At 47.0% G+C, this 27,764-nt stretch overlaps 1 protein-coding gene across 1 annotated transcript in view; it reads left to right on the top strand.

Annotated features, from left to right (window-relative positions):
- The window catches only part of gbe1b (glucan (1,4-alpha-), branching enzyme 1b), a 114,969-nt gene extending 87,205 nt beyond the window's left edge, over positions 1-27,764 (top strand). The window contains exons 13-16 of the mRNA XM_035385140.1: positions 542-726; positions 3,142-3,272; positions 15,958-16,075; positions 25,729-27,764. Of these exons, the coding sequence (XP_035241031.1) occupies positions 542-726; positions 3,142-3,272; positions 15,958-16,075; positions 25,729-25,791 (497 nt within the window). The 3' untranslated portion in view covers positions 25,792-27,764. The remainder of the gene's footprint in view (positions 1-541; positions 727-3,141; positions 3,273-15,957; positions 16,076-25,728) is intronic.

Genomic DNA, 27,764 nt, shown 5'->3' with positions numbered 1-27,764 from the left:
AATGCGTAAATATAATCTATGCATTTATAACTGCAGCACATTCTAGAACATACCAAAATCTGGCCCTCAAATCCAAATCCGGCCCTGGTTTTTTTCTTCCCGGATAATTAACTGATAGCAAAGGAAGTGAGAAGTGATGTCACAATGGTAGATATGAAGATCTGGAGGAAGTGACAGATGATGACATCACAGAGATGTAAACCATCTTTGTATTACCATTTTTCCATGATTATTGCAAGTGCAAACTCCAACCTGTTTGAATACGTTACAGTTCTTATGCAAGTCTTTTTTTCCCTGTTGGAAGATGGTGTGAATTTGAAGTGAAATATGTGAACAGTCGATTCACCTCGCGAGAGGAAGTAGCAAACTAACTGTAGAGTGCTTTACTTTAAATTGAGTGTGACATATTTAAGCCATTCTTTTTCAATTTTTTGTTTTTTAAGCCTTACTTTTTCCCCAGAAGTTTTTTGAGATTAAAATTGCGTAAATATTTTTACTCACTGTGGGAATGTGTGATTATTTTGTCCGTTTGGTTTTCCAGGCAACGAGTTTGGCCACCCCGAGTGGCTGGACTTCCCCCGGAAGGGAAACAACGAGAGTTACCACTACGCCCGGCGGCAGTACAACCTGCTGGACACCGGCAACCTGCGCTACGCCCAGCTGTACGCCTTCGACCGCGAGATGCACCGCACCGAGGACAAGTACGGCTGGCTGGCGGCCCCTCCGGTGAGCTCACCGTCACAGGTCCTCACGGGTTACACGCGCTCGCAGTTACACGCACACACACACCGTTACACACACTCGCAGTTACACGCACTCGCAGTTACACACACTCACCGTTACACGCACTCGCAGTTACACGCACACACCGTTACACGCACTCGCAGTTACACGCACACACCGTTACACACACTCGCCGTTACAGACACTCGCCGTTACACACACACACCGTTACACGCACTCGCAGTTACACGCACACACCGTTACACACACTCGCCGTTACAGACACTCGCCGTTACACACACACACACCGTTACACACACTCGCAGTTACACGCACACACCGTTACACACACTCACCGCACCCTCCCACGTGAGTTACACACTCTCCGGACCCTCCTGCATGCCTTACACACACACTCACCAGTTGTACACACTAAGCAATTCACAGTGGCTGAAGTGTATTTCAGTAATGAGAAGTAATAATCTTTTTTTTTTTGTTTGTTTGTTTGTTTGTTCTCACGCCTGTGACATAACAGTGGTGTCCTTCCATCCACTTCCTGTGTCGCACAGGAAGCGCTGCATTGAAGTTACGATCTGATTCCGTGCTGTATTTTTATTTTTATTTTTATTTTTTTCCTCCTCCCTTTCTCTGCTGGTATTAGAGTAATAGGATCATGCAGATCGGGGCGGCCGGGTTGAGTGGGTGGGGATTACACTCGCGGCATGTAATTGATTCAGTAATGCTCCAGCTACGATGCAGTCCGCAGATTAGGCCCGCTTCACCTTGCAGGGCTCCACCGTGACCTTGACTCTGCGCCCTCCGGTCGCTGGATGGACGAGGGGGGGGGGGGGGGGGGGGGGGGGGGTAGAGTGGAGACTATGAGGTCACATGTCACTGAAAGGGGTTTTTAAAAAAAAATTTATTTGTTCATTTTTTAAAACACCCCCTCCCTCATATTTTGCCTATTGATTTGGGCTCACCGTCTGCTTCCAGCCCCTCATCCTACTTGCTCTTGTGCAAAGACAGTGAGAGGGGCGGTGCCTGAGGTGGGTTCCCGTGGCGACCGGTCCGTTTGTTATTCTCTGGGTGTGACCTCTCGCTAATGTAAAAGAGGAAAGCACTTTTTTTTTTTTTTTTAAACCTGGACTCCATTAGACTGGGGGACCTAAACCTCACAGCATGCTGGGAAAGGTGGCAGTGGGATCAGTGCATCTGGGCTCACAGCCTTTCCATGCTGTGCATGAGCGCCCCCTGTTGGCTCCCCCCCCGCTCGTCGGGCTAATGAGCACCTACGTGTGAGTGCGTTTGTTTTTGGGACTGTTGTGTGTTTTTGAGTGTTTGGGGTGGTAGAGGTGTGAGTGTGGGTGTTTTAGGGGTAGAGGTTCAGGGAGCATGGCAGCTACATCCTGAATTAGATGTGGGAGCGGAGAGCAGAGAGGGGCGTATGTTACCCACGGGATTGCCGGCTGCGCTTTGAAGCAGTGCTGGAGAACACTTCAGAGGGAGGGGGGTGGGGGGGGGGGGGGGGGGAGTCTGAACGCACTGCGCAGCGACGGAGCGTCAGACGGGGGTGTAAACACCAGCGCCTCCCGGTCTCACCAGTGGGGCCCAAACAGGAACAAGCAGTGCGAGCGCGTTTAAATTCCGCAGTGTCAGCAATTTGCAGGGAGGAAGGAGGAGCTAACCCAACGCTGGCGGTGGTAACGTGTCCTCAATACGCATCATCAGTCCCTCGCCTTCAGGAAAATGGCGGCTCTTGAGATTCCAAGTTGTCAGAATCTGACAATCTGATCTGGATATTTTATCTTTTTTTTTTTTTTTTTTTTGCTTTTTTGTATTAGATTGCCAGCTATTCACTTTTGACAGTTTATTTATTTTACTTATTTTTTGCAAATACAGAACTGCGAGTTAAAACCAGGTCACTTCTACATAGACTTTCACAAAGGGAAAAACTAAATGTACGGGTGCAGTAAAGTTGTTTTTAAGCTACAGCTTGAGCGAAAGTAAAACTGAGGTAAAGAAGCCATAAGAAGTGCCATACGCGCATCGTCAGCATTCATCTTAGTGGCCTATTTTCAGCGATGTAGACTGTGGCCTAGCCAATACATAGTTACTGGTTTGTACGCACTCCATGATCTGCGTATATAATCAGGTAAGGTCCATGAGTTGGCATACGTGTCTGTTTGCTGCATGTCCAAGTGCTTTTAGCGCTGCAGTTGTTTCATGTTGTCGTCACTTGTGGGCACCAAGACAAATTCAGCTTGGGTTGAAGGCTACATGACTAAAGTTAAATCACTAGTGCATCTCAGCTTCACACCAGTACCTGTGTCGTTTTTATTTTAGTCGGGATGAATAGATTGGATTGATTGATTGATGATGATGACGATGATGACTGGAAGTCCTCTATCATTCCTTCAGGCCTTCGTCAGCGCCCGGCACGAGGGGGACAAGGTGATCGTCTTCGAGAGGGCCAACGTCATCTTCGTCTTCAACTTCCACCCCACCAACAGCTACAACGACTACAGGGTGGCAGTCACCTCGCCCGGGAAGTATCCTTTTCTCGCCTTGTTTTTCCCGTTTTGAGCCCCTTTAGTTTAATTTTACCCTCCCGGCTGTTTCCGGGCTGAGCAGGTAAGTGGCTCGGCGGGGAAGCGCTCTCTCCAGCAGGGGAGTCACGCCTTCCCGTCGGGAGCGCCAGCCCCGGGGCGTGTTAGTCAGCTGCGGCGGGATCGCGGGTCTGTGTTTACAGGCCTGGGATTAGCGCGCGCGAGCAGCGGGGTGGCTGACTGGCGACCAGCCTAATTAGCTCAGCATCTGTCGGGCGTTGCTCACGCCGGTTTTCGCGGACGGTCTCCGTGACCCGGGCGTACGCGCTCCTGCCCGCGACCGTCGCACGCTCGGCCGAGCCTGGAGGGCACGCGGCGGACGCCGGGCTCCCAACGCCGTGGTCGAAACGCTACATCGGGGTCTGCAGCCCCGTCCACAGGGGTCTGGAACCCCGGTCCACAAGGGGAGCTGCTTTTTTATTTTATTTATTTCACCTTTTATAAAAAGTCACTCAGCAGCCGGTGCACACGCAGGGAAGCGCGCGAGGATGAGTCGGCGGTGTAATAAAGTGCTTTAATTGCTCAGTTGAGTGCTGAGTAATGGCTGAAGCCAGGCCGCCCTGTGGCTCTCCAGGGCCGGGGTTACAGGCCCTTGCCCTGCACGGCAGGCAATTACCTGCGACACAAATCTTACCGGTTTTCAGGGCTTCCAGAGCACGGGGGGGGGGGGGGGGGGGTTGGGCGTGGCCACCGTGCAGGGGGGGGTGTCGTTCCAAATGGAAAGCACAGTGAAGGCACACAGCTGCTTTGTCAAAGTGTAAAAATAATTTTAAAAACTTAAATAAAAGCCAGTCAAATCAAAAGTGGGCGCAAACGTTGAATGGTTAGAGGGAGTGAGGGTAAACCAAAACAACGTCCCACGTGGCAAACCTCTCAGTGTGTGGTGCAGGGGTGTGGCGGGCTGTGCCTCGAGTTTAGCAGGGCCTAACAGATGGGCACCTCCTGATCTGACTGCTGATCAGCCTCAGCTGTGTGTGTGTGTGTGTGTGTGTGCGCGCATGTGTGTGCACATGTGTGTGTCTGTGTGCACATGTGAGTGTGTGCGTGTGCGACTGTATGTGTGTGTCTGTGTGCACGTGCGTGTGTGTGTGTGTGCGTGACTGTTTATGTGTGCGTGCGTGCGTGCGTGACTGTGTATTCGTGTGTGTGTGAGGCTGCTGCTGTCCAAGGTCCTGACAGGCACAGCTAACAAACACCGAAGAGGAGGAGCGGGGCTCTCTAGCCCTCCCCTTGCCCCTCCCACTGTGACATCACTGTAATGTACATGTAGCCCGCATGGCGGGTCTTTTACTTCCTGACCCCTGGATGTTCCACCGCAGACGTGGCTGATCTCGGTCAGCGCAAACCGTGGCGCGAGCTGCAGTGAGCGCAGATGCTCTCTCCCCTCTGTGCTGTTTCTGCTCTGGCCTCCTCTGGCTGTCACTAAGGCTGCTCTGAACCGGCTTTGGCTCATTACTGAAGTTTAAGGAGGAGGATGCTAATTCAAAAGATTTTTAAAAACTTGCTGTGAAAAAAAAATTGTTTTTTTTACGACTTTTTTTTGGGATTCGTCTCGTCTCTGAAATTCAGAGGCGCAACTTCAGCTGGCTCTTAAATCTTTTTTTCCTCTTAAGACTTTTTATATGCTTACTTCTCATAGTCTGGATATTTCATTTGAATATTCTTGTTTCGTGCTCTGAGATGTACATATAAAGTGTTATATAAGTGCTCGTTGTGTTGTATTGCAGAAGTGCTGAAATTGAATTGGTTCTTTTCCATGTTAATTGTCGTCCCTTCCTGTACATAATAGTGCTTAATTTTACTTTTATTTCAAGCCAAAAAAGTTTTAGAATTCAGACGTTATCATTTAGGCAGAACAGCAAAGAAAAAGAAAACTTCCATTCCTTGAGGTAGGCTGAGGACTTCCTCGTACACGCCCTGTGCGTGTGTGTGTGTGTGTGTTTTTCCCTTTCCGCTGCCAGGATTTCAGGTTGCTTTCATCTGAAGTGTGTGACAAGTCTTGCTTCCGGGCCCAAGCACTCGTTTGATGTCCCTCGCAGTAGGGGAGACGGAGTAAACGTGGATAAATAACACAGAAAAACACGTCTAATTGGCCGCTGTTAACCGCCATTAAGATGGCGGAAATTACGTGCCAGAGCGGGGCGCACGCAGGGACTGACTGAGGGCTCCGTGCGCCCAAGAGACGTCTATGGTGTTTGTCCAAGGGAGCGTGTGCAAAGGACCCAATTAGGGGATGAGATGGTTGAGAGCCATTCAGCCAGAGAGGAGGATGACGGGAGGAGGAGGACGGTCCCTTAAGGGGATCCCTTGAGGAGGGAGGCGGGTCCCTAAAGAATGGCTCTTCAGTAGGCCGAGACACACAAACGCACGCGCGCACACACACACACACACGCAAACTTACACACGCACACACAAACGCACACACACACACGCACACACAAACGCACACACACACATGCACACACAAACTCACACTAGTCTGCCTAGAGCTCCAGGGCTTCCACTGTGGAGCAGGATATTCGAGGGAGACGGGGGTCCCTGGGTGTGAGGTCACACCGACAGGGTCACTGTGCCCTAGCAAGCCCTGTGGTGCTGTCCCAAACACAGCAGGACTTATTAAACACCCCCCCCCCCGCCAATACTGCTTTCCACAGGAGAGTCACTGAAAATGGAAATTCACAACAGAAGATCGGACATATTCGCCCAATGCATGTAAATGGACTGCATTTATATAGCGCTTTTATCCAAAGCGCTTTACAATTGATGCCTCTCATTCGCCAGAGCAGTTAGGGGTTAGGTGTCTTGCTCAAGGACACTTCGACACTCCCAGGGCGGGGTTTGAACCGGCAACCCTCCGACTGCCAGACAATCGGTCTTACCTCCTGAGCTATGTCGCCCCCATGTACGAGTTTCAGGTTAAGCAAATCTGTTAAGGTGCATTTTTATAAGTGCCATCTTTTCGGCAGCAACGGGACGCGCCCCTCCGTCGTTAAGGAGGGCCGGCGCGTGAGCTCGGTTTTTAGCAAACATACGGTGTGGCAGCAGCCCTCCCCTCCCTGACGGTCTAAAGCGAGCGAAATCTCTGCAGTTAGGCTCTTCGTTTTTGGGATAAATTGGCGCGTCGGGGGAGCGGAGTCGGACACGTTTCAGCTCTCGGCGATTCCATCACGTTAGCGAGCTCGCGCCGCCGCGCGTCCTCCCCGCGCGCTTCCAATAACCCTCCTAATGAATCCTGGGTGTTTTCCGCGGCGAGGCTGAAATTGGGCCGTCTCTCGCAGCGCCTGCTCCCGCTGCCCTCGGACCCAAGCGAAACGGATCACTCGTTAAAGAGGGCGGAGGCGGCAGCGTTTTTTGCTGAGTCGGGGCCCCTGGGGCCCGCGTTGACTTTCTACGCAGGAAGTGACACGCTCTTTTTTGCAGTGTAGGGGATGCACCAGAATGCTCCGCCCCCCCGTCATCCTTTTGAGAAGGAAATTAATTTCGTAGGACAGTCTTCTTATAGGTTATTTGGAATGTGGTCAACTCTTCAGACTCGAAAACTCCCAAACATCAGCAGATGGCAGATTTAAGAGCAGCCCTCTGCAGACCCTTCTCGGTGTGGATCCAATGCCAGCTCCACCTGTACGGACGTCTCTATTGCAGTAATCGGCTGGAGACCTACACCCTTGCCTCTGGCTCGTGCAAAAATGCCCCCCCCCCCAGAACTGGTAGTCTCAACCCCTGATGATGTTTGATTGGTCTTCTCCAGCGTTGCGTAAGTGGTTGAGTCGGCTTGACTCACCACCTGCGGTCAGTTGGAGCCCCGCCTACCTGGCAGCACATCCTCAAAGGCGTCAGGGATCACTTCCTGGTTCCGTTACTCAGCTCATCATAAAAGCGTACCAAACAACTTACACAGAAAGTACGTGAAAAAAGGAGTTTAGATTTGGAAGAGAGCTAAGTGGTACACAGGCTTGGGTGTAGTTGTTCTGGAGTGGTTCTGGTTTCCATGTCTTAATTATGCCAACTAATTCAAAGCGATTGGAAAGTTTTCTTTTCGCTCGCAAGAAATGAAAATGAGGGACTTTGCTCAAACTTTCAAAACGTAAGCATGAAGTTTACAATTATGCATCGGAAACCGGCTTTCCGTTTCCAAGTGTGTCAGGGTCGGGTTTGATCGCTTCATTCTCCGAGCACATTCTCTTTTTTTTTTTTTTTTGCTAGCTTTGCTGTAACCCTGAAACTTCATATCCCCGGCAATCTCCGAGAATAAACGCACTCTGCGGAGAGCGAGTTCTCTCGGTTGCCATGGTTATGCGTTTAATTATAGTCCCGTGAAAGGAGGAACAGTCGCAATAAGCGAACGGGAGAATAAAACAAGAGAGTCTTCAGATGTGAAGGAAGCCAGTGCCTGCTCTCTCTCTAAATAATGCACACATAATTGCCTGGTTCCTGTTTACCTGTAGAAATGAGAAGAGCAATGTCGGAGAGAACAGCGAAATATGAGCGGCCATGTGATCTTTCTGGTCAGGTTTGGGATGGGGTTGTGGGTCGGGGGTCAGGGGTCGGGGTGGGGTGGTGTCAGACCTGGCTCTCAGGGATCGCTGCTGGCTTCCCCCAGCACTGCCAGTCACTTCAGCATTTGGGGGGGGGGGGGGTGTTTTGGGTTGATCACGCGCCTGCAGAAGGGCAGAGGTGTGACATGGGAAGAGGACGCGTCCCGTCTCTTCACATCTCTGCGAGCCCACGTCAAAGGAGGAGACATCAAGGAGGAAAAGAGGGGGGTCACCACAGAAGGTCATCGCGCTGCGGAAGAGAGGAGATGGTGTTTTGGAGAAGTGATACAGACTCCATTTTACCTGAGGCGCAGAGATTCAAGCCTCAGTTTGAGGAGAAAAATAAAGAAAAAGCACTTTTGACTCTGAGCTGCTCAAAGGGGTTACTGCACCATAGGTATACATTACAAGCTCCGGTGCTTTAAGAAAATAAACTTTGAAGATTTTCCTGGAGCCGTTTTCCTGCAGTTGGCTGGATGGACACGCTGAAGGGATTGGAAGGGCTTTGACTCAGTTTCACTTTTTTCCCTGCTTTCTGTTTCTGTCATTCATTACTTTTTTATTTTCACCTCGAGCAAGCAGCCGGAGAGGTTGGGGAGCACTCCTCTCCGGTGCGTCGGAGTCCTTTTAAGAGTGGCCAGCAGCACCAATCAATGCTCCTTTCTCATACCCCTCCCACCAAGGCACTGAAAGGCCACTCCCACCGAGGCATTGAAAGGCCCCTCCCACAAAGGTACTGAAAGGCCACTCCCACCGAGGCACTGAAAGGCCCCTCCCACCGAGGCACCAAATGGCCCCACCCACTGAGGCACTGAATGGCCCCACCCACCAAGGCACTGAATGGCCCCGCCCACCAAGGCAGTAAAAGCCCGTTTCAATTTGCTATCGTAACGACCACTGCCTGACCAGCAGGTATATTCAAATTCTCCTGAAGTGTCTCCACTCTTATAAAATATCTCCAGTATTGCAAACCTAAAGAAATTTGGTTTCCCCTGCTCTCCTCTGCATGTGTGTGCAGTCTGGCTCTGCTGACTCAGTCTGTGGAAAGTCGAAGCTGAAAATAAAGTGTAGGCAGCCGCGATGGAGGAGCCTCCATTTCGCGGAGTTTCCGCAGCATCGCCGCTGTCCTGTGGGCGGGATGGTGGGGTAGCAGAGCTTCCCCACGATGCAGCAGCTTCTCTTCCCCCGGTTAGGGACTGCTGGGTCCCCGCCTCCTGCTATGTCTAGATACTGTACTTAAATACTGCACCAACTTGGAGCACAGTAAGCTCAGTTCTAATGTACTCTTAGGTTGGTGTGCGCACACGTGTGCATGTGTGTGTGTGTGTGCATGTGTCAGCCATCTGTGGTGTTGTATGAAATGGTAATGGCAGATCATCACCTCTGATGATGCTGTTTTTGTAGTCCATCATTTGCAGTGACTCTCCTTGTTAACGACTCCATTACTACTAAATTATTCTCCATTGCTTTTCATCCTGAGCTGCAAAAGTGAATCCGACAACAAAACCACACACATGCACTACAGGGTTTTATCGCCAGATGTTCCTGTATTTTTTAAATTCACTTCTGCCAACCGAAGCCTCGGCAGAAGTTGCCATTAGCTGGCTGCGTTGCCAATGAGAGGTGAAACAGCGCCACCCGGTGGAGCGAGAGAATAGCCGGGCTGTATGTGGGCCAGATGAAGGGTGGGGGGGGCGGGGGGGGGGGGGGGGGGGGGTATGTCTTCCAGGCGCACCGCGCACCTTGTGTTTGTTTATCACCGGTGTTCACACAGCTGACGCGTGTGTTTATCAGTAACATTAAGGAAAGACTGCCCGGTGTGTGTATGCAGACGTGCATCTCCGTTAAGATCTAGTGGGAAGTATTTTTTGGTAAAGAGCGTCTCATTCAGAAAACGCCTCTGCCGTTCCGCGAATCGGTGATACAGGTAGATGTGCTAACATTGTTTTCCCCCCCAAGCTGTACTCATGCTTTTAATTTGGAAAAATTTAGGCGCACGCCAATACATCCCAATTAGTAGATCTGCTCCCAGATTATTTTTCCCACTTGGCAGGCATTCATTTCCAGCAGCGAATGCCTGTGGCACCGTGAGCGTGCGCCTCGTCACGCCCGGGCGGATCGGAGTCTTTCCCTCAGCCGAGACCCTTGGCCGTGTTTGTGTGGTGCGGAGGGCTTATGGGTAATCGCCGTAGTGCTGCTCAGTAAGTCTTCATTATTCAGCCCTCCTTTCGTCTGGGATTTCATGCACAAGGAAACGCTACACCCCAGAGTTTCTCCTTCACCTAGTTTTGCTCCATCCTCATTTTCTCTCTCTCTCTTATGCACAAGTGCGCACACACATGCACGCACACACGCACACTTGTATTCCCTCTCCCATCTCAGACCTTTCTTTCACAGGCAGCTGAAGTGCAGGTTTTCCCTGGGTGAAAACAGGAACCCACATCCCATCTCCGAGCCATTCAAACTCACTCCGTTCCTGCTTTTCTGTCTTTTCTCAACAGCCACTCTCTGAAGTGCAGATGTTTTTTGTGTGTGTGTGTGTGTGTGTCCTCCCTCCAGGAATGGCACTTTATCCAGCTGGATGGAATATTTTAAATCCCCGTTGGATATCGCCATGAAAGTTCAAGCTGTCAGAGAAGATTTTGATATGTACCTCAGTGACAGGTGTCTAAGGGGGTTAGGTCATCTCTCTTTACTGCTATTTTAAACAATTCTGCTGTATCAGCAGTCTCTCTCTCTCTCTCTCTTTCTCTCACACACACAAACACAGGTATATACAGTTAAAGGCAAAAGTATTGGGACAGTGACACAACATTTGTTGTTTTGGCTCTGTTCTCCAGCACATTGGCGTAGAAAACAATAAATATGAGGTCAAAGTTCAGACTGTCTGCTTTAATGTGAGGGTGTTCACATTCGTATCGGGTCATCTGTGTAACATTTACAGCCCTTGTTATGCATAGTCCCCACATTCTAAGTGAGAAAAACAAATGTAAGCAAGAGTAATTAGACAATTGGCTGCTCAGCTGTTTCTTGGCCAGCTGTGTCTTAGCATCATTAGTTCATGCACAAGAAAGTTAAGGGAAGGTCTAGAGTTGATTCAAGGTGTGGATTTTGCATTTGGAGCCTGTTACTGTTGTCTGTCCACATGGGGACCAAATAACTGCCAATGCCAGTGAAGCAGGCCATTATGAAGCTGGAACATCTGAATAAATCCAACATAGCTGAAACATTGGGTGTGTACATGAACTGTGTGTGTGTGTGTGTGTGTGTGTGTGTGTGTGTGCGTGCGCGTGTTTTCTCTTTTCTCTCGCCACAGAGTGTGTTAAGTACATATACAAGGCCATTGGGCAGTTACACTATAAACAGTTTGGTTCAGATTTCAAGGAATCAATGAGTGGATGGTGTCACAGGAGGAGAAAGTGATCCCAACCTGAACTCTGAGTGTTTACACTCGAGTGGGCACACCTACATAAACTACTCTTAAAGCTTTACTCCCAGATCCATTTTCTGCTTAAAGTACCATATCCTCCGTCTCTCTCTCTCAGACCTACTATGGCACTTAGTGCCATAGTTTACACTACTTTATGTTATGGCTGCTACCGTCGGCTGCTACACTGACAACCTGCTGTCGTCTCTGCTTCTCGTACCTTTCTCCTGGTCTCATCTCTGAGTCACTGGGTAAGAGCAATCCGCTAAGTGCCGAGATTTTATGAAGGTTCCACGAGAGTGGCTTGGGCTGAAACTGCACTTGTGGAGAATGTGTTTTAGTAAGGGATCTCCTTTCTGCGGGAGGCCGGTCGCTTTTTTTACGGTTTAGCGAAGTGTTTGGTGGGGTAAGAGACGGTCCTCGTGGCGATTGGCCGATTCGCATGCTCAGAGACCGCCGGACAGGATGCTGGGAGTGCGGCTGTGTCACGCTCTGGCCTGATAAGCGATCGGCCGCTGTTCGATTCGGAGCGGACTTGAACCCGTTCCCCCACTTCCCAAAGACAGACGTGAAAGGACAGCTCCTGGCAACGGTAGACAAGGGACAGCTTAGCAGCTGCGTGGCAATGCAGATCCTCTTCTCTGTGGTCCTTCAGTTTGCAATGAAGTGTATGAGTTTGTGGGTTTGTGTCTCATGTTTATTTATACTCAAGTGCTCAGGAAGTTGTGTGGTGCGGCGGTTTGAGAACTTCTCTAGGAGGCATGTTGCAGTCCTGATCACTCAGTGGTGGCTGGCGTTGTATAACCTGAATTGCTTAAATAAATGTTTCTATTTAAAGGAAGTGCCATAAATTCTGAATATAAGACTTTCCCTGAAGAAGAGTATCTGTCGATGCATGAAATACTAAGGTAAACTGTTTAAATTAATCTTCAATAATAACTTTAATCCTGCTCATGCTTGACAAATGTATCCAGATTTAGATGTTTAAGACGAGGGTAGACGTCATGAGCGAGTTCGGTGCAATTTTACACCGCAAAAAAAAAAAAATCTCACAAAAGTCCTAGAGCTAGCTGCAGCGATAAATTTAATCCTATAATTAGTGTGCGCCTGACAAATGTTACAGAGATTTAGGTGTTTTTTAAGGTAAGGGTACACCTTGTACTTTTCAGAGGTGCGTATATGAAACGGAGGCAGTTTTGCAAGTCCTGGAGTCACTTGCGGCGGAGAAGAGTTTTGCCGGCCAATCGGGTGCGAGCGGGAGTGAGCAGGCCTGCGGATAGGACCACGCGGAGACCCTGCTCGCATCATCAGGGCCGCTAATCGCCGGCCGCCGCCTCGCGGTGTCTCCTCTGGCCCCTCCCTCTGAAAGCGTGGCCCCATGCTGACGCGGGCCCCCCCGATGGTTTCACTCCCGGCTGCTCTTTTCACGCTGTGGGAATAACTGCTGAAGCCACAAACTGCCAATTTGTCAGAGAGTCTGAAATTTTCTCCTGCAAACAGGTATACCTAGTGTGTGTTCGTTACAAACACACACACACGTGCACACAGTCACTTAAATTCACAACAAGGGCTCTTGTGAAGTCTTGAAGTCTTTTGGATAAAGTGTCCAAGCGGAATTCCTCTGCATACTGTAGGTAATGATTAAGAACTGGAGGCTTTATGACTTTGCGGCCCTTTTTTGTCACCCTCCAGTGGTGAAACATTGTTACTGCAGGCAGAAGGGGAGCGAGTGGGTGGGTGAGTGGTTGAGTATTGGATGGCTTCTGCTCGTGTCAACCAAAATGAAAATTCAAAAGGGGAAAAAAAAATTATATCAAAAATAAATCTTTTGGTCAGTGGAAGGACTCCTATTGCATAGGCCTGAAGACTCTGCCATGGCCTGAAGACTCATCTCTTCAGACTATACCTAGAATAACCACCACCATGCTGTGTATATATATATTATAAAAAATAAAAAATAAACCTTTTTCCTGTCACTTGTTACATGTTGCCCCATCCCTGCACTTCTTGGTAAATTGTATTTGTCCTAATACTCTAGCTTAATCTTCTGCCTAGTTTGGCTTTGCAGATGTTAGACCAGGATAGTGTTCATTGTTCTCGGCTAGAAATAGCTGTACAAAATAAGTAACTGTACCTTACTGAACCCGTGTTCAGCAGTTGTCTACAATCATGAAAATGCACTTCTTGTACGTCGCTTTGGATAAAAGCGTCTGCCAAATGAATGTAATGTAATGTAATGTAATGCATAGGCAGGAAGGAGGACTGGATTAAACTTTTAATCTGTAATGTAATGTAAAACTCAGTTTTGTGACATTTTGTACATGCCCAAGAACTTCCATGCAGACAAGGCAATATGTACGGACTCTGTAAAAAGGTGTCAGTTGAACATCGACCCACAGAACTTTTAACGGCACTGCAGCACTATCCACGCTCGATCTACACTGCATGTCCACCAGGAGCGCAACCAGGAACCCCCGCCAATCAGAATTCACGAGCTGCTGTGTCAGACCCCCTACGGCTGGGATTACCAGCAGAACAGAATCACGCTTCATTCTTAATGTCTTTTCATTATTACTCTTCCCCCCCCTCCCCCCCCCCTCCCCCCCCCCCCCTTTCGCTCTCTCGCCATCTGCAGAGATGCATTTTAACGGTACCGCGCCAAGCCAATTAGCGTTAATTAACCAGCACGATTAGGAGAGAGGAAACAACTCATCCGTTTTCTCAGTGGCGTTTTGAGTTCAGTCGCTACTTTTGTCTGAAAAGCGAGTGAGAAAATTGCAGGGTTGTGCCACCTTGAAAGGATTTTGCAACACTTTGGCGGGCAAACCTTGAAATATTGCTTCTGGCTGTTTGTTTGGCCTTTCTGTGATGGCAGTAGCTTAGGTTCCTATGAGATAAGTGCATCCGTTGCATTGGTGTGGTCGTGTACTTTTTAAATTTACACTATAGGGAGTGTACCCCCCCAGAGGGATGGGGAGAGGGGGGGATGGGTCCCCAACATATGGAGGCAGCAGAGAGAAGGGGTTCCAGAGAAATGGAGAGGGACTCTCACAGGAAAACCATAAAGATGAATGGAGGGGAAAATAAAATAAAAAACTGTCCCTCAAGACAAGTTCAAACCAGGAAGATTTAGTGCCTTAATTCTGGGAGTCTCTCTGGCTTTGATGTTTCAGTAATGGGGGTTTTTTTTTTCCATTTGGGGCAGCTCTCCCTGCCCGTTTGTGAGGTTATCCCTGTGGGCGGAGCATTATGTTGGAGCTTATGGGCGGGGCTGTTTGAGGACCTCCAATGTCAGGAACTAATTCTAAGCTCTCGTTGATGGCTGTCAAAATGGATACGAGAGAATCACATTGAACCCATTCACTTTGTGTGTATACACCCGAGGTGTATGTGTGTTCGAGCATTCTCTCTAGAGATATTTCTTTTTAAACATTGTGTGTCTGGCTCTTCGGCACTTTCATGCCAATTCAGTCAGTTCAAGGAAAGTAGCGAAATTCAGTTCATTCATTTCAGTTCCATTTCCTGAATAGCCACGTTCATAAAGATCTGAATAGGCTCTATTGCATGTATTGAGACTGGAGTGCTCCTTTCTATTAAAGTACATTGTGTCGTAATGGTTTCTGTTTCTTCCTCTGACTGCATAGCACTTACGCGAGGTCTACCTCGGCATGCTAATGTCATGGGCGTATCCAGTCTTTTGACATGCTAATGCGCTAACGTCACATGCGCATTCAGTCTTTCACAAGAACATCCTCGATGAGCAGAAGTAGCAGGTTGTTCTGTATCTCTGAAAGGTGGAGGCTTGCACATAAAGGGCCGTTGTTGGACCGAAGCGGACAGAAACGCGGGTTTGAATGCTTAGGGAGGTATAAAATCATATACTGGAGGTCTGCCATTTTCTGACTTTTTGGCTGCGTTCAAACTGCGGCTAAAAGTGGTCCAATTCAGAGTATGTGTGTATGCTGAACATCAATCGGGTCGACTGAAAGTAGTAGAAAAAATAAGTAATATGTAATACACATTGCGCAATAGTTTTTTTTCAAAAGCACACAGGCCCCCATCCCATACTATCCAATCAGTAGCATGGCTACTGGAGGGCTACACACAGATGTAACCACACCCTAAGCTCAGAAAGGGATGGTAATAACGGAGAACCATGCAGAACCCACACACTGCAGAGACCCCCCTCACCCTCACCACCTTCCGCACGCCGTAGCTCTGCAGTCTCGAAGCTCAGCCGCTAAGTAGAAGAGGTTTGTGCTTGCTCCCCCAGTGCAGGGCACTGAAGCCATGGCGGTGATTTAGAGGGGCCAGTGAACTGTTATACAGTCTCAGCCCCCTCAGATAGATGGATTTTGGAGGGGGGGGGGGTGTGGTGGTTCAGTCTGAGGCTGCAGTAAAAGGGCTTTTTTTTGCACTTTATAAAATCCCATCACTCATTCTGTGTGCTGTGGTGATGTGTTCCAAAAACTACAAGATGACACTGCAAGAGTGAGTACTTTCACTCTTTCATTCTTTTTCTATCCATTTCTCCCTGACTCTTGTGCTCTGGATTCACTGGATCATTTCATGCTCCCTCTCTCCCTCGCTCTCCCTCTCCCTTTTTGTGACATGTCCAGGATGCCATTTTTTTTTTTGCTGCAGTGGTCCTTAACTCCTCTCCCAGATACAAAATCAAGCTGGACACGGATGAGGTTCAGTTCGGGGGTCACGGAAGGCTGGACCACAACACCGAGTTCTTCACCGAAGCTGTGCCGTTCAACGACCGGCCCCACTCCATGATGGTGAGTCCGCCCCAGGGGCCGCCTCAGGCACAGCGACCCGTTCCTCATCCCCCTCCATGATTTCCCATCATCCCCCACGCTGGACTGCCATTCAAGAAAATGAATATTGACCAACGCAACTCTTTGCAAGTCTAATTTGACCCTTGACACGATCGCGGTGTCAGGCCTAATGAGCGCGAATGAAAAGCAGGCTTTTCCTGCAACTGTTTTTTTTTTTTTTCTTCTCTCAGCAGGGACAGAATTGACTTTCTGGACCCTGTGCGGTCTTTGCCTTTGTATCCGAGTGTTGGGAGGCATTACCCGAGCTAATGGTCTTTCTAGAACAGAAAACGGAGCAGTCGAGCCAGTCTGTCATTTAAGCTTTTTTTTTTTCCCCCACCCTGATAAGTTTTTATTTTTTCATTTTTTTCCTTCCTCAACCTAAAGCAGTGGTAACCAACGCTTTTCCTGGAGATCTACCATCTTGGATTTCACTCCAACCCTAACAAAACACACCTTATTCAACAGCTAGAGATCTTGTTGAGCTGCTAATTATTAGTTAGTAGTTAGTTTAGTAGAGTCAGGTGTGCCATATTAGGGTTGAAATGAAAACCTACAGGAACAGGACTGATTACCTATGACCGGAAGTATGACCAGAGGATCGTGTCACTGAAGGACCCAGAGAGGCTAAAAGAACGGGTGTGTTTAATGTGCATACGCTCCAAATATCCATTTTAGTCCTGGTCCACGAGGTGAGCTGGGGCTTCTCCCTCTCGTTCTCTTATTCTTTTATTCACTCACTCTCTCTGAGGGGTAGATGTTTAGTAGGGAAGACATGGCCAGCGGGTGGCCATGAACACGTTTGTGCTGCAGTTGATTTTGGGTCACCGGGCACTTACAGAATGATGAATGGTGCCGTTTTCTCCTCTACAACGGGACCGAGCCATCTGGTGTGCGATGAAGGGACCCCAAGCGGCGTGTTTCCCCACTGAATCTGGGGAAAGCTTGATGCTGTCCCTTCCAGTGTTAAGCTCGTTACAGGGCCTAGCATCAAGGCTACCCCTATCAGGGAACCTCTAACAGACAGAAAACACACATCTTTGATGTACTGCACATGTCCCTCAATTTGGCACTGATTTATATGCAAGACCCAAATATGCCAAAATGGGGAAAACAGTTAAGTAAGGATAAAAAGCTAGTTTCCAAAAAGGAATCTCTTTAAACCTATTCTATGAAATGACTGACATGTCTGCGATTTCCACCAAACCTGATTTTAATCACGGAGTGAGTCACTAGCTTTAAGGTAGACTGGAGACATTGTTTCCTGTTTGATGAATGTTGTTTGTTTTTTTTTTCCCCGCCTGCTTTTGTTCCTGGCTTGTGCTTGCTGCATGAAACGAGCGATGGGTTTAATTAGCCGTCTGCATCCATTAAAAAGGAACTGGGCGCCCCTTTGAATCACGCTGCCATTCCAAACGGGATTCTGCCTGCTGGAGCGTCACCACCGTGCCTCAGCATGGAGTCTAGGGGGACCGTTTGGGCTGCCCCAAGGCTTTTAGCCAGTCAAAATTCCTCATTTCTTTAAGTTTTTGTTTTCTTCACGCTGGGAGGACAGAGAGATAAAATACATTTTAAAACACTGTATTGAATGTGTCATTTAAGAACAGATGTGGCTAAAAGCTTTGGCTTTGTGTGAAAATTGAATTGCATCCCCGCACCCCCTGCCGAGGTGCTACTGTCCCTGTCTGCATCGTGGCTTCACGCAGAGGGCGTCAAAGCAAATATGACAGGCTACCATACGGGGGTACGGTGTTTGGGGAATACCCCCAACTCTATCTTCCTTGTTGGAAGCTCGGTTAGCTGTTATTCAGCAGCTTTCTTCATTACCTTGATAACATGTGATAGCCCAGCTGCAAGCCACCTACGGAGAGCAATTACAGCAGATCTGGCAGGACCAGTTTTCTCCTCCTCTCTGGGGCAGAGTCCTTTTATTCCCGTCCTCTCGCCTGAGAGAGAACGGCGCTGGAGAACCGAGGTGCGTCCGAGCCGGCCGCGGGAGCCCGAAGCGCCGCCACCGCGCCCCGCCACCGTCGCCGTGGCCACCACCGCCGCTGAGCGCCCGCCGAACGCCGGCCTACGGTCATATGTAATAGCGGAGCAGCGGATGCGCTCTGAAGCAGCCTGCATTATGCATGCCCTCAAAGCCCGCCTCGTCTTTCCGTTCTCATCGGTGAGTTTTGGAAACTCGCATAACTTTATTAAAGTGTAATAAATCCACCAGAAAGACCTTTGGGCTCCCATCCCTGGGATTGCCAGGGGCTGAGTGAAAAGAGTCTGGGAGGAGGAGGAGGAGGGATCATTTTAATTTTTTACAAGAAAGCTTCAGGATAAAACCTTTTTTTTTTTTTCTTTTTTTAAACTATACTTTTTTCTTCTTTTTTATTTTTCACTTATCACTGCCAATATTGCATATTGCAGATAAAAATAGAAAAGAAAAAAAACAATAGAAGCAAAAAACTAATATTGGATAACCAAAAATGATGGCATCGACTGTAATGACATGGCTAGGTTTTACCTGCTCTTGCTCACTGAGTAGTACTTTTTAAATTTTATTATTTTGACTGTCGTCCGTTCAGATAACAATATTTCTACCTCTTACTACTCAGCATATTTTAATTTCAGAATACATGTATTCTGAATATGCTTTTATCCAGGCACAATTTCATGCACATCATTGCCCCTTTCATCTCCCAAAAACTCTCATTCTCAATTCTCTTTGGAAGTCGTATTTTCACCCTTATTAAGTCCGACACATTTCTGGCCGTCTCATTCTGCCAGATGTGAAGTTTGGTTAACAGGTCCACCGGTAATCTCGGCGTCATTGCGGATGCGTGAGGTACGAGGGGCGGGGTGACGTTCGCTGAACCCGTCGAGATCCTCCTGCGTTTCTGTCACCAGCCACTCATCTTTTCTCGTGACTGATCGTAAAAAAAAAAAGTGCCCCTCAAAATGAGATTAATTTTCCGCGACGGGTACCAGAAATGCCCCCCCGTTCTGAGAGGATGGAGGGGGGCGTGTGCAGCCCACTCCACGACCTATTTCAGGACCGTTGCTTCAAAGTCTGCTTTCTTTCCTTTTATTGGAGTGCATAAGCTTCCCCCCGCCCCTCTTAGATTTTTCGGGGCGATAAACCCTTGCGATAAACAAGTCTGAACGGCTGCACTAAAAACAACTCATCTGAATGGATTAGGTGCCCTTAAATCTTAAGGACGGGGACCACGGCCTGCTGTGCAGCCTGCGGCAAAGCACAATATGGTCACCTCGGCCAGGCAGCGACCATGATCAGCCGGACAGAGAACGCTCTTGAATCGGCTGAGATTAAATTCAGTCGAACTTTAGACCTGACATTCTCATTTCAGTTTATAAACCATTTCATTATTATGAATAGCTTACTATTTATATGTTTTTTCAAGTGATTTTTTGTGTGTGTAGGCTACCTCCCACATTTATATAAAAAATAATTTTAAAAACACAATATCGCCCAGCACTTAAAAATATTCCTCTGCCATATGTCTGTGTTTCTGATAGCCATTACATTCATTACATTACATTCATTTGGCAGACGCTTTTATCCAAAGCGACGTACAAGAAGTGCATTTTCCGTACAAGAAGTGCATCATTCCCACACTGTAGCCACGCTACAGTGTGGGAATGATGCCAATATAAGGTATATTCAGATCGAGATTGCACATTGTATTATATTGCATTATATGAAAAATTAAGAAATCCATCCCTTCTGGGGGTAACTTCACTTGCAACAGAACAGGATTTTTTTGCTCAGTTGCAGTTTTAATCACAGCAAGAGACTGGCTTTGTGGTTTTGTGTGTACCTCACTTCTCCATTGCCTTTATAAAAAAAAATTTTTAAAAATGAACTACTGTTGTTCAAGCACAGCCTTCAAAAACAACTTCCTCATCTACCTAGTGAGTCAGTGGAGGCGGGGCTTGGTAGATATTTTAAGTTTGTTGCAACGAAGCGGGAAGAGCATGTGATCTAATGTAAATGAGGCTGAAGTACTGCGAGCTTCAGATCTTTTGAAGAGCTTCGAGTTGATCTCAGGGAGCAGTTTTCCACAGAAAGAAAAAAAAGGCAGGAAAACAGAAGAGATATGCCACGATCAAAGAATTTAAGACGCCCGATTTCGTTTTAATTCTAAACAAACGACTCTGGTTTAGAGATTCAATTGTGAGGAAATAAAGCCATGAAACGGACACTGAGAAGCATCACTTTAAATTTCCCCACATTTATTCTGAAATGATGAAAACACTTCGGCGAGCCGCAATAATTGTGTAGAATTTGCGACTGTTTTAAAAATAGACAGGTTTGCAATGCTCCTCCAAAAATTTCAATTCAAGCTCGTTTTCTAACTGCCAGTGCATTAAATATGTGACGAGGATGAGACTGCCTCCGGTCATTCTGGATATTTATGGTTATGTGCGTCTCCCTCGCTTTTTCTTTTTCCCCCTTGACAGCGTCTGCTCAGTACCTGACTGAGCGGATTAAGTAGTTTGCTGTGTGCGCACTGCATGTAGGGAAATGCGCTTTTGGAGGAGGAGGGTTTAGAAGCGTGCAGGAAATGCGATTGCGTGTCGCTCTCGTAATTCGCAAGCGTTCGAAACGAGCCATGGTGCATTCTTCAGCTCACCAGCCGAGCCTTCCAGCGTTCAGAGGCCCTACGGTAAAACTTTCAGTCCTCAGAAGAGCCTGGGCAGACGGGGTCTTAAAAGCAAGGACGCATCTAGCTGGCCCCCCATCTAGCTATACCATAAATACTGTAGCTTAGCATGTCATGAAAAATCAAAGGCTCATTCACATTGTGCTATATTGAAAACGATAACATGGAGGTGTATAAAAATTTTTTTTAAAAAGAACTGATCAAATTAGACTGATGTGAATTAATTGGCCCCTAAGTGTTGAGTGTGGATACAGAGCCACTGAATTATTTGGTAGATGAAGAATTCAAAGACAAAGCAAATGATAGAGCCAAACCTGCACTGTGTTAACAAGTTAACAGGGGGAAAAAATTAGGAAAGAACTCAAATTTGTTCAGCCACCTTGACTGAGCAGGAATGAAAACCAGCGTGCTCAGGGGTCCCCCCCAGGACTGAGTCTACGAGCCGCTGCTTTAGTGCAGGGGTCTCAAACTCCAGTCCTGGAGGACCACAGTCTGTGTCAGTTTTTGCGATTTCTTTTATATCAGCAGCCATTTTAGGAAACAAGGTGTACAGACTCTTCAGCCAATCGCTTGAGTCCATAAACACATCAGAAACCACCAGACGCAACGGCCCTCCCAGATACGAGTTTGAGATTCCTGCCTTAGAGTCACTTGTAATTGAATTTTAGAGGCAGTTTGTCATTTTGTTTTTGGCACCCAGTCAATGTGAATCACAGTAGATTATGTTCAAAAGCCGTGACTGCGCGAGCTTTGTGTTTGCTTGCATTTACATAATTTTGTACTCGCCAAGTTGTTTTTGAACAGTCAGTGAAGCTGGAAAGAGAAACGCCGGAGGCCCCAAGCCCTCCAGCCCTGCGAGTGTGCCTTACTGTCTGAGAGCACTGCAGCATGACTGAGCTTTCGATAATGAATCATGGGTGTGCTGGGTGGGGATACGAAGCTTCCGCTTGGTGGCAGCTGCAGCCCGTCGCTCTGGAGCTGCGTGCCGGGGTCTTGTGTACATGCAAGCGTGCGTGCTAAATGTGTCAGGCACCACATCTCTAAAGTACGCCCTTGACTGGCATGTTGCTAGGTAAACAAGGTTGCTAAAATGTCCTCTGTTTGAAGTGGCAGCCAACGTTGGAGCTCACCAGCCCTGGTCCTGGAGAGTCGTAGGGATCTGCTGGCTTTCATTCAAACATTTCACAGACCGATTTAGAATCCATAAATCTGGTGTGTTGAGCTCACTGTATTCAGCTGCTTTGCAAATACACAACTGGAATGTTCTTTCACTGAGCATTCTAATGCTGATGTCACAATCACTACTGGTAACTGAAATCAATGGAGTTCTAGAACACAGACTTTTGAATTTTGAGAAAAAGCATTCCAGGTCTGACCTGGTTCACTGCATCACCACCAGACATTGTCAAAAACTGAAAGGTCTTTCAGTCGGGGTCCCTAGGACTGTGTATCCTGGCTTTCATTCCAAGTGAGTTCTTAAATTATGAAGTCCAAGTGAGTTCTTAAACTCCATACTCACCTGAATTTCACATCTTTTCTTGTTGTTGCCTGCAGTATCCTTTGAAGAGAATTCTTTGTGAAAAGGGCATTTTTATTAACAGAAAGATTAGCATAAACTGACTTGCTGATCAAACGTGATTGACACCATCTAACTTTATTAACACATATGATGAGTAAACACCTTTTGTTTAAGAACACAAATATTTCTAACAGAGTGCTGCCAACCAGAATTTTCAGCTCATTAACTGTGAGAAAAATGGAAAGAACACACATCCCTATTCAGGGTAACACTTTCTATGAATGGTCCTTTATACAGTAGCTGTGCAACACTTTTCATAAGCACTACACAATGAACATTCAGAAATGTTTATGTCAGAAACTGCAGATATAAATACTGTATAGTGAGTTATACTCTTCTGATCCGGCAGAATTGCCATTATTGTTTCATACCCAGTGACACACGTCTCTTTGCTGTTAAGAGAAGCTTTTTTTTAGTGTTTATGTAGTGCTTATGAAGGCGATATAGAACTCTTATGAAGGTCCATTCATTCAGTTAACAGACACAGGAGAATGTGATATGTGCTGCAGGAAATAAAACTCTGTGAGAGCTTTCAGTCCTAAGGACTAGAACTAAGAATTCTAGAATTGGGCTTTCATTAATATTCATAAGCTGTGCACATTTAGAAAAATAGACAAGTGTAGGTTAAACACATTAGACTGATACGGACTCCTCTAGCACTTTTTATGCAGTCATTTAATTCAGATGGTAACCTCTGCAAAGCATCGGTACACAGTAAGCAGCTTTAATGCTCAACATAATCTGCGTTATCCTGGTAAAAACGCAGAATTGCGGCTCGTCTAAAATAATCTTCAGACAGAGGTACCGAAGCCCACCTCCAGCACCTAAACGCACGCTCGCGATGGGACGGACGGCTGCGGACGGAATGAAAGGTTTGGGCTGACATTCAGCAGTGTGTGTCGGATTCCGTCCTGCGTGCAGCGCCTGCGTTTTACTGGTGTGGGCCCAGCAGACTAACCCAGTGCACGGGAAAAAGGCGGAGCTACATGTCAAAGGTCATATTCAGAATGGCGATCGTGATTCGCCATAATTTTGGCTTGTTTGTTTTTGTTTTGTTGTTTTTTTTTTTACTGGGAGGGAATACGATCAATAGCGATATCAACTCTGACTCCAAGCCCCAGGGAGGGTAAGCGTTTCCCCTCCAGCACAGTACTGTACTGTCCTGGTGGAGTACACAGAATTTCAATGAAGCACAACACTATGTGCAGTACTTGTGGAAGGAGAAAGTGGTTACAGCGATGCATTTAATTTTGTACCCACAGAAATGTAGTGTCCACTTATGGACGGGAAACTGCGTAAGCAAGGTACTTAACATGAATTTATTCTGTAAATAGCCAGCTGCACAGATGGGTCACTTATAAAACTAAATAAAAATAAAACTACTTAAGTTTCCCTGGATCTTGGCATCTGGCAGGCAAATGAATAAATCTAATGTTTATGCAAATGCATCAAAGCAGTGGTAATATCTGGCATCACGTAGAGCTGGATTGGGTGGGTTAGGGAGAGGACTTATTTATTTTTCTACAGTGCGAGAGGTTCCTAATGACATACATGTCTATCAAATTGAAGGCCCAGTAACACTGGTAAGGTTGCGCTGTCAAACTCACGTTTTCGGTGAGATGCCATAGCCCTGGGCATGTAATTGCCGCAGTTTGTCTTTCCTTGAATTGGATTTTGATTATGGCGCTTATGAGCACATCCTGCCCCCACGTATGTTCTTTAGAAGGGTGCTCACATAAGCAATTTTCAGATTTGTGGATTTAGGCACCTATTGTACTGTAAGGTGCCTTACCACTGTCTAACATATACTAAATGCTTGTGCTGTGTGTTTTTAAAAAAAATATATCATTCCAAGGATTAAATAAGTACACTAGTATGGCTTTGTTTGTTTTTGTGCACATTGTGCTATGTGAAAACAAGCTTGATGGCTCAGTTTGTGATGTGGGATTTCTCGAGTTTGCAGAAGCAGCAAGTTTTTCCCCAATTTGTTGCGTTTTGTATCTTTTTAAAGCAGGTTTGCCCCTGAAACGAGTCCATAAAAGCATTACTGCAAAGCTTCATTTCAGCCCACAGCACCCAGGGGTAGGAATTATGGGATATCACTCGGTCCTCTAGTCCCTTGTAATGGTCTCCTCACCTGGAAGGGAGTCTACCTTTAATTCTTATCTACTCATTATCAGCTCTTGGGCTGAAACAAATGGCCTTTGTCAGTTCTCAAGAGAAGAGAGAAGAGAATTCCTCTCATTTTGCTTAGCGTCTGCTTTTTTTATTTTGCATCAAACATCTCTTAAGAAATTAAAGTGCTACGCGCGCGCACACGGACCTGCCATTCCCTTCAGACTATCTGGGGAGAGATTGTGTGACTCTCTTTAGTGTGAATCAATTTGCAGCGGAGTAACAGGCTTTGTACAGCATGCGCAGTTCGACGTTTATCAAAACAAATACCGTCGCTGCGACTGCTGCATCATTACAGTCCTGCCGGCAGGAGCCAGGCTTGTAGACGTGCTCACAGAGCCACCTAGTGGCCGCTGCTATGTCTGCAGCCGGAAAGCAGCAGCAGAGGTCAGTTCCTGTTTACAGAGCATCTTCAGCGTGGGGATCTCAGGATGCCGTCTGGTCTGCAGGCTCGTGCAGTTTCTCTCCACCCGGCAGCCCATGCAGGCCTCGGCGTTTGGCCTCAAGGTGTGCAGGGTCTTTAACCAATCGCCATTTTAAATGAAGCACTTAAGGACTGCAAAAATACTAGCAGGCCTGGAATTACAATTCCCTGTCGCAGCGTCTGACTGCCCTGTTTCAGTGTTGCTGGGTTACACTGGGCAGCCAGGATATGCTGATGTCTTCTAACTGACGTGTGTGCTACTGTAGCTGCATCTGACCAATCACTTCCTCTTTGTTTCATTTTATAGTTCATTGGGTTGGGTTCCTTGGTTTTTTTCCCAGGAAATGTAATTAAACTATTGAATTGTGAATTTCCATTACATTACATTTATTTGGCGGACGCTTTTATCCAAAGCGACGTACCAAAGTGCATTTCATGGTCATGGACAACTACAAAACACAGGTTCAGTAAGATTTAATTGCACCAAATTCTTATTCAGAAGTTCTTTCCTGTAAAATGATAAGTGAGCAGATCTAAATCATGCCTGCTCAGAAACCTTGGCAGGGTGCAGCTGAGACCCACGGCCTGCATGTGTGGAGCAGAGGGGGCTTGTGGATGATTTCTGAAGCCCTGCTCAGCAAAGCACGCATCCTGCAAGCAAGTGCTTGGTGTCGCTGTGGCCTTCGCTGTTCACAGCTCATGCAGACGTACGCTCCGCTCATTTATAACGCGCCTGTTTGTCTCTCTCCGTCTCTCTCAGGTGTACCTCCCGTGCAGGACCGCGCTGGTCCTGGCCAACGAGGAGATTGACTACTGCTACTGAAGCCCGGCGGACTCTGTGAACGAGGGAGCCGGCGCGGACGGCCAGTTTAAGCGTCAGCTCCCCATATTCTCATATTCCTCTGCGCAGTCTCTGAGTGCTCTTCTACAGCAATTACACCGTTTCACCTGACACACACCGATTCAGCCAGGGAAAGATTTGCTCTTCCAAACACCTGTCTGAAAATATTTCTGTCATGCGACACCCTCCCCCTCCCCCCTCCCTCACCCGTCCTCTTAAAAGCAGCTTCATCTCTGAAATATAGAAATATTCCTCCTACACATATGCCTTCAGCAGCTACATTTATTCCCCCTACCACACATTATAATGGAGAGCATACTGTGAGATGCAGTGATGTCACATCGTTATGGTTAGCTTCATCAGAATATTAGGACCTTCCCCACCCCAATCATTGTGGGCACATCGTCCAGTTAGATCTTGAAAAAATAAAAAAATACAGTATTTCCTTAAAAAAAAAAGTACTTGATTTTGAAAGATGACGAACCATCGAGTGACATTCATTTTAATTTTTAAACACATGCACTTTGAAAGAATTTATATTTGTATTTATACATTTATGTTTGATGTGTTCTAACCTAGCATAGAAATTGTTTGTCATATTTAATTTTTTCAGCAAAAAAAAAGAAGAAAAAATAGAAAACAGAAGAGAATAGAGTATGAGGTGAAGTATTGCACTAGAGCGTGGCGGGGAAGACCCCAGGAATGCTGGGTGATTTTGAAGTCTGCCGATTTTACGTGTGAGACCGCTTCAGGGACAGGAAGCTGACTGGCAGACAATGGCAGCCTTACAGCGCTTGGAAAGCTTCGTAGCTCATCTTACTGTACAGGTTCACATTTTCAGTTCGGGTGTGTATTAATTCCATGATAAAGACACTGGGATTTAATGTTATTTATTCACAATGAGTAATAATATATGTGATTTTTGTTTCGATGTTGTACGTGAGTCCCCATGTATGAAGCTGAACTGAAAATGTGTCTATGTGCGTAGTAAATGCGTAGTTCCGTGGTCATTATGATGTGGCCAACCAGAAGCCGTCAGAGAGGTTAAGGGGGGGCTTGTTCGGTATGTGAGGAGGGCTCTCCCACAGCTTATGTCCTGTCATAGTCTAGTCATTCTGGTCTCAAAAGCTGACCAATAAAATCTATTAATGAGGACTGAAGGCTGAAGACAGAGACCCAACAGACCAATCACCCGTTCTAGCCCATCATGTAGCCACACCCCCCATTTAAACCTTGCTCCCCATCCTGATAAAGCAGAATATAAATTTTCCTCATCCTTACATCAAGTATAACATGCTTTTCTTACAAATTTGCCAGCAAGCTACAGGTTATGAATCACAGAGGCTAAACAACAAAGGCTAAATTAATGTCCCCCCTTTTTTCCCCCAATTATGCTATTCCTCTCTATACGATCTGACGATTTTCTCTGTCAAGCATTGACTAAGTTTACCTTACGCCTCCTCCTACATTTCCTGTACTTTGCAGATAATTTGCGGCTTGTTCCGAATGTAAAAAAAAAAAAAAAAAAATCTGGAACGCTCTCTCCAAGTGTATTGCCATTCAAAGATGCCAGGAATGTTGCTATGGAGATTCCTACTTTAGCAGATTTGGCTCGTAAACATGAACCAGCCTAATAAGGCAGCGAGTTTTCCAGCGCATGAGAACAAACTCCAGTTATTCAGTACAGGGACACTGTTCCTCAGTACTGTGTATGCTGGGGTGAAACTGTGGTAAAAAAAACAGGCCTATGGTAGGCTATACTGTATTTGTTCGTTTTTAATCTTCGTTTTTAACTCTCTCTCCTATTTTCCCCTCCCTCAAATCATCATGTGTAGCAAAAAATTCAGACAGCTGTGTGCACAGTGGCATTGTGTTTTGTTTCTGGTTCCCAAGTGTAAGTTAAACTTGTCTGAAATGTGATTGCTGTTGAAAAAATATTAAAGCCTCTGACTGTC

Source organism: Anguilla anguilla, chromosome 12 (assembly GCF_013347855.1).
Source record: "Anguilla anguilla isolate fAngAng1 chromosome 12, fAngAng1.pri, whole genome shotgun sequence".
In the NCBI taxonomy this organism is placed as follows: Eukaryota; Metazoa; Chordata; class Actinopteri; order Anguilliformes; family Anguillidae; genus Anguilla; species Anguilla anguilla.
Note: the sequence above shows the minus strand (reverse complement) of the source record. Positions and strands in the feature narration are given on the sequence as shown.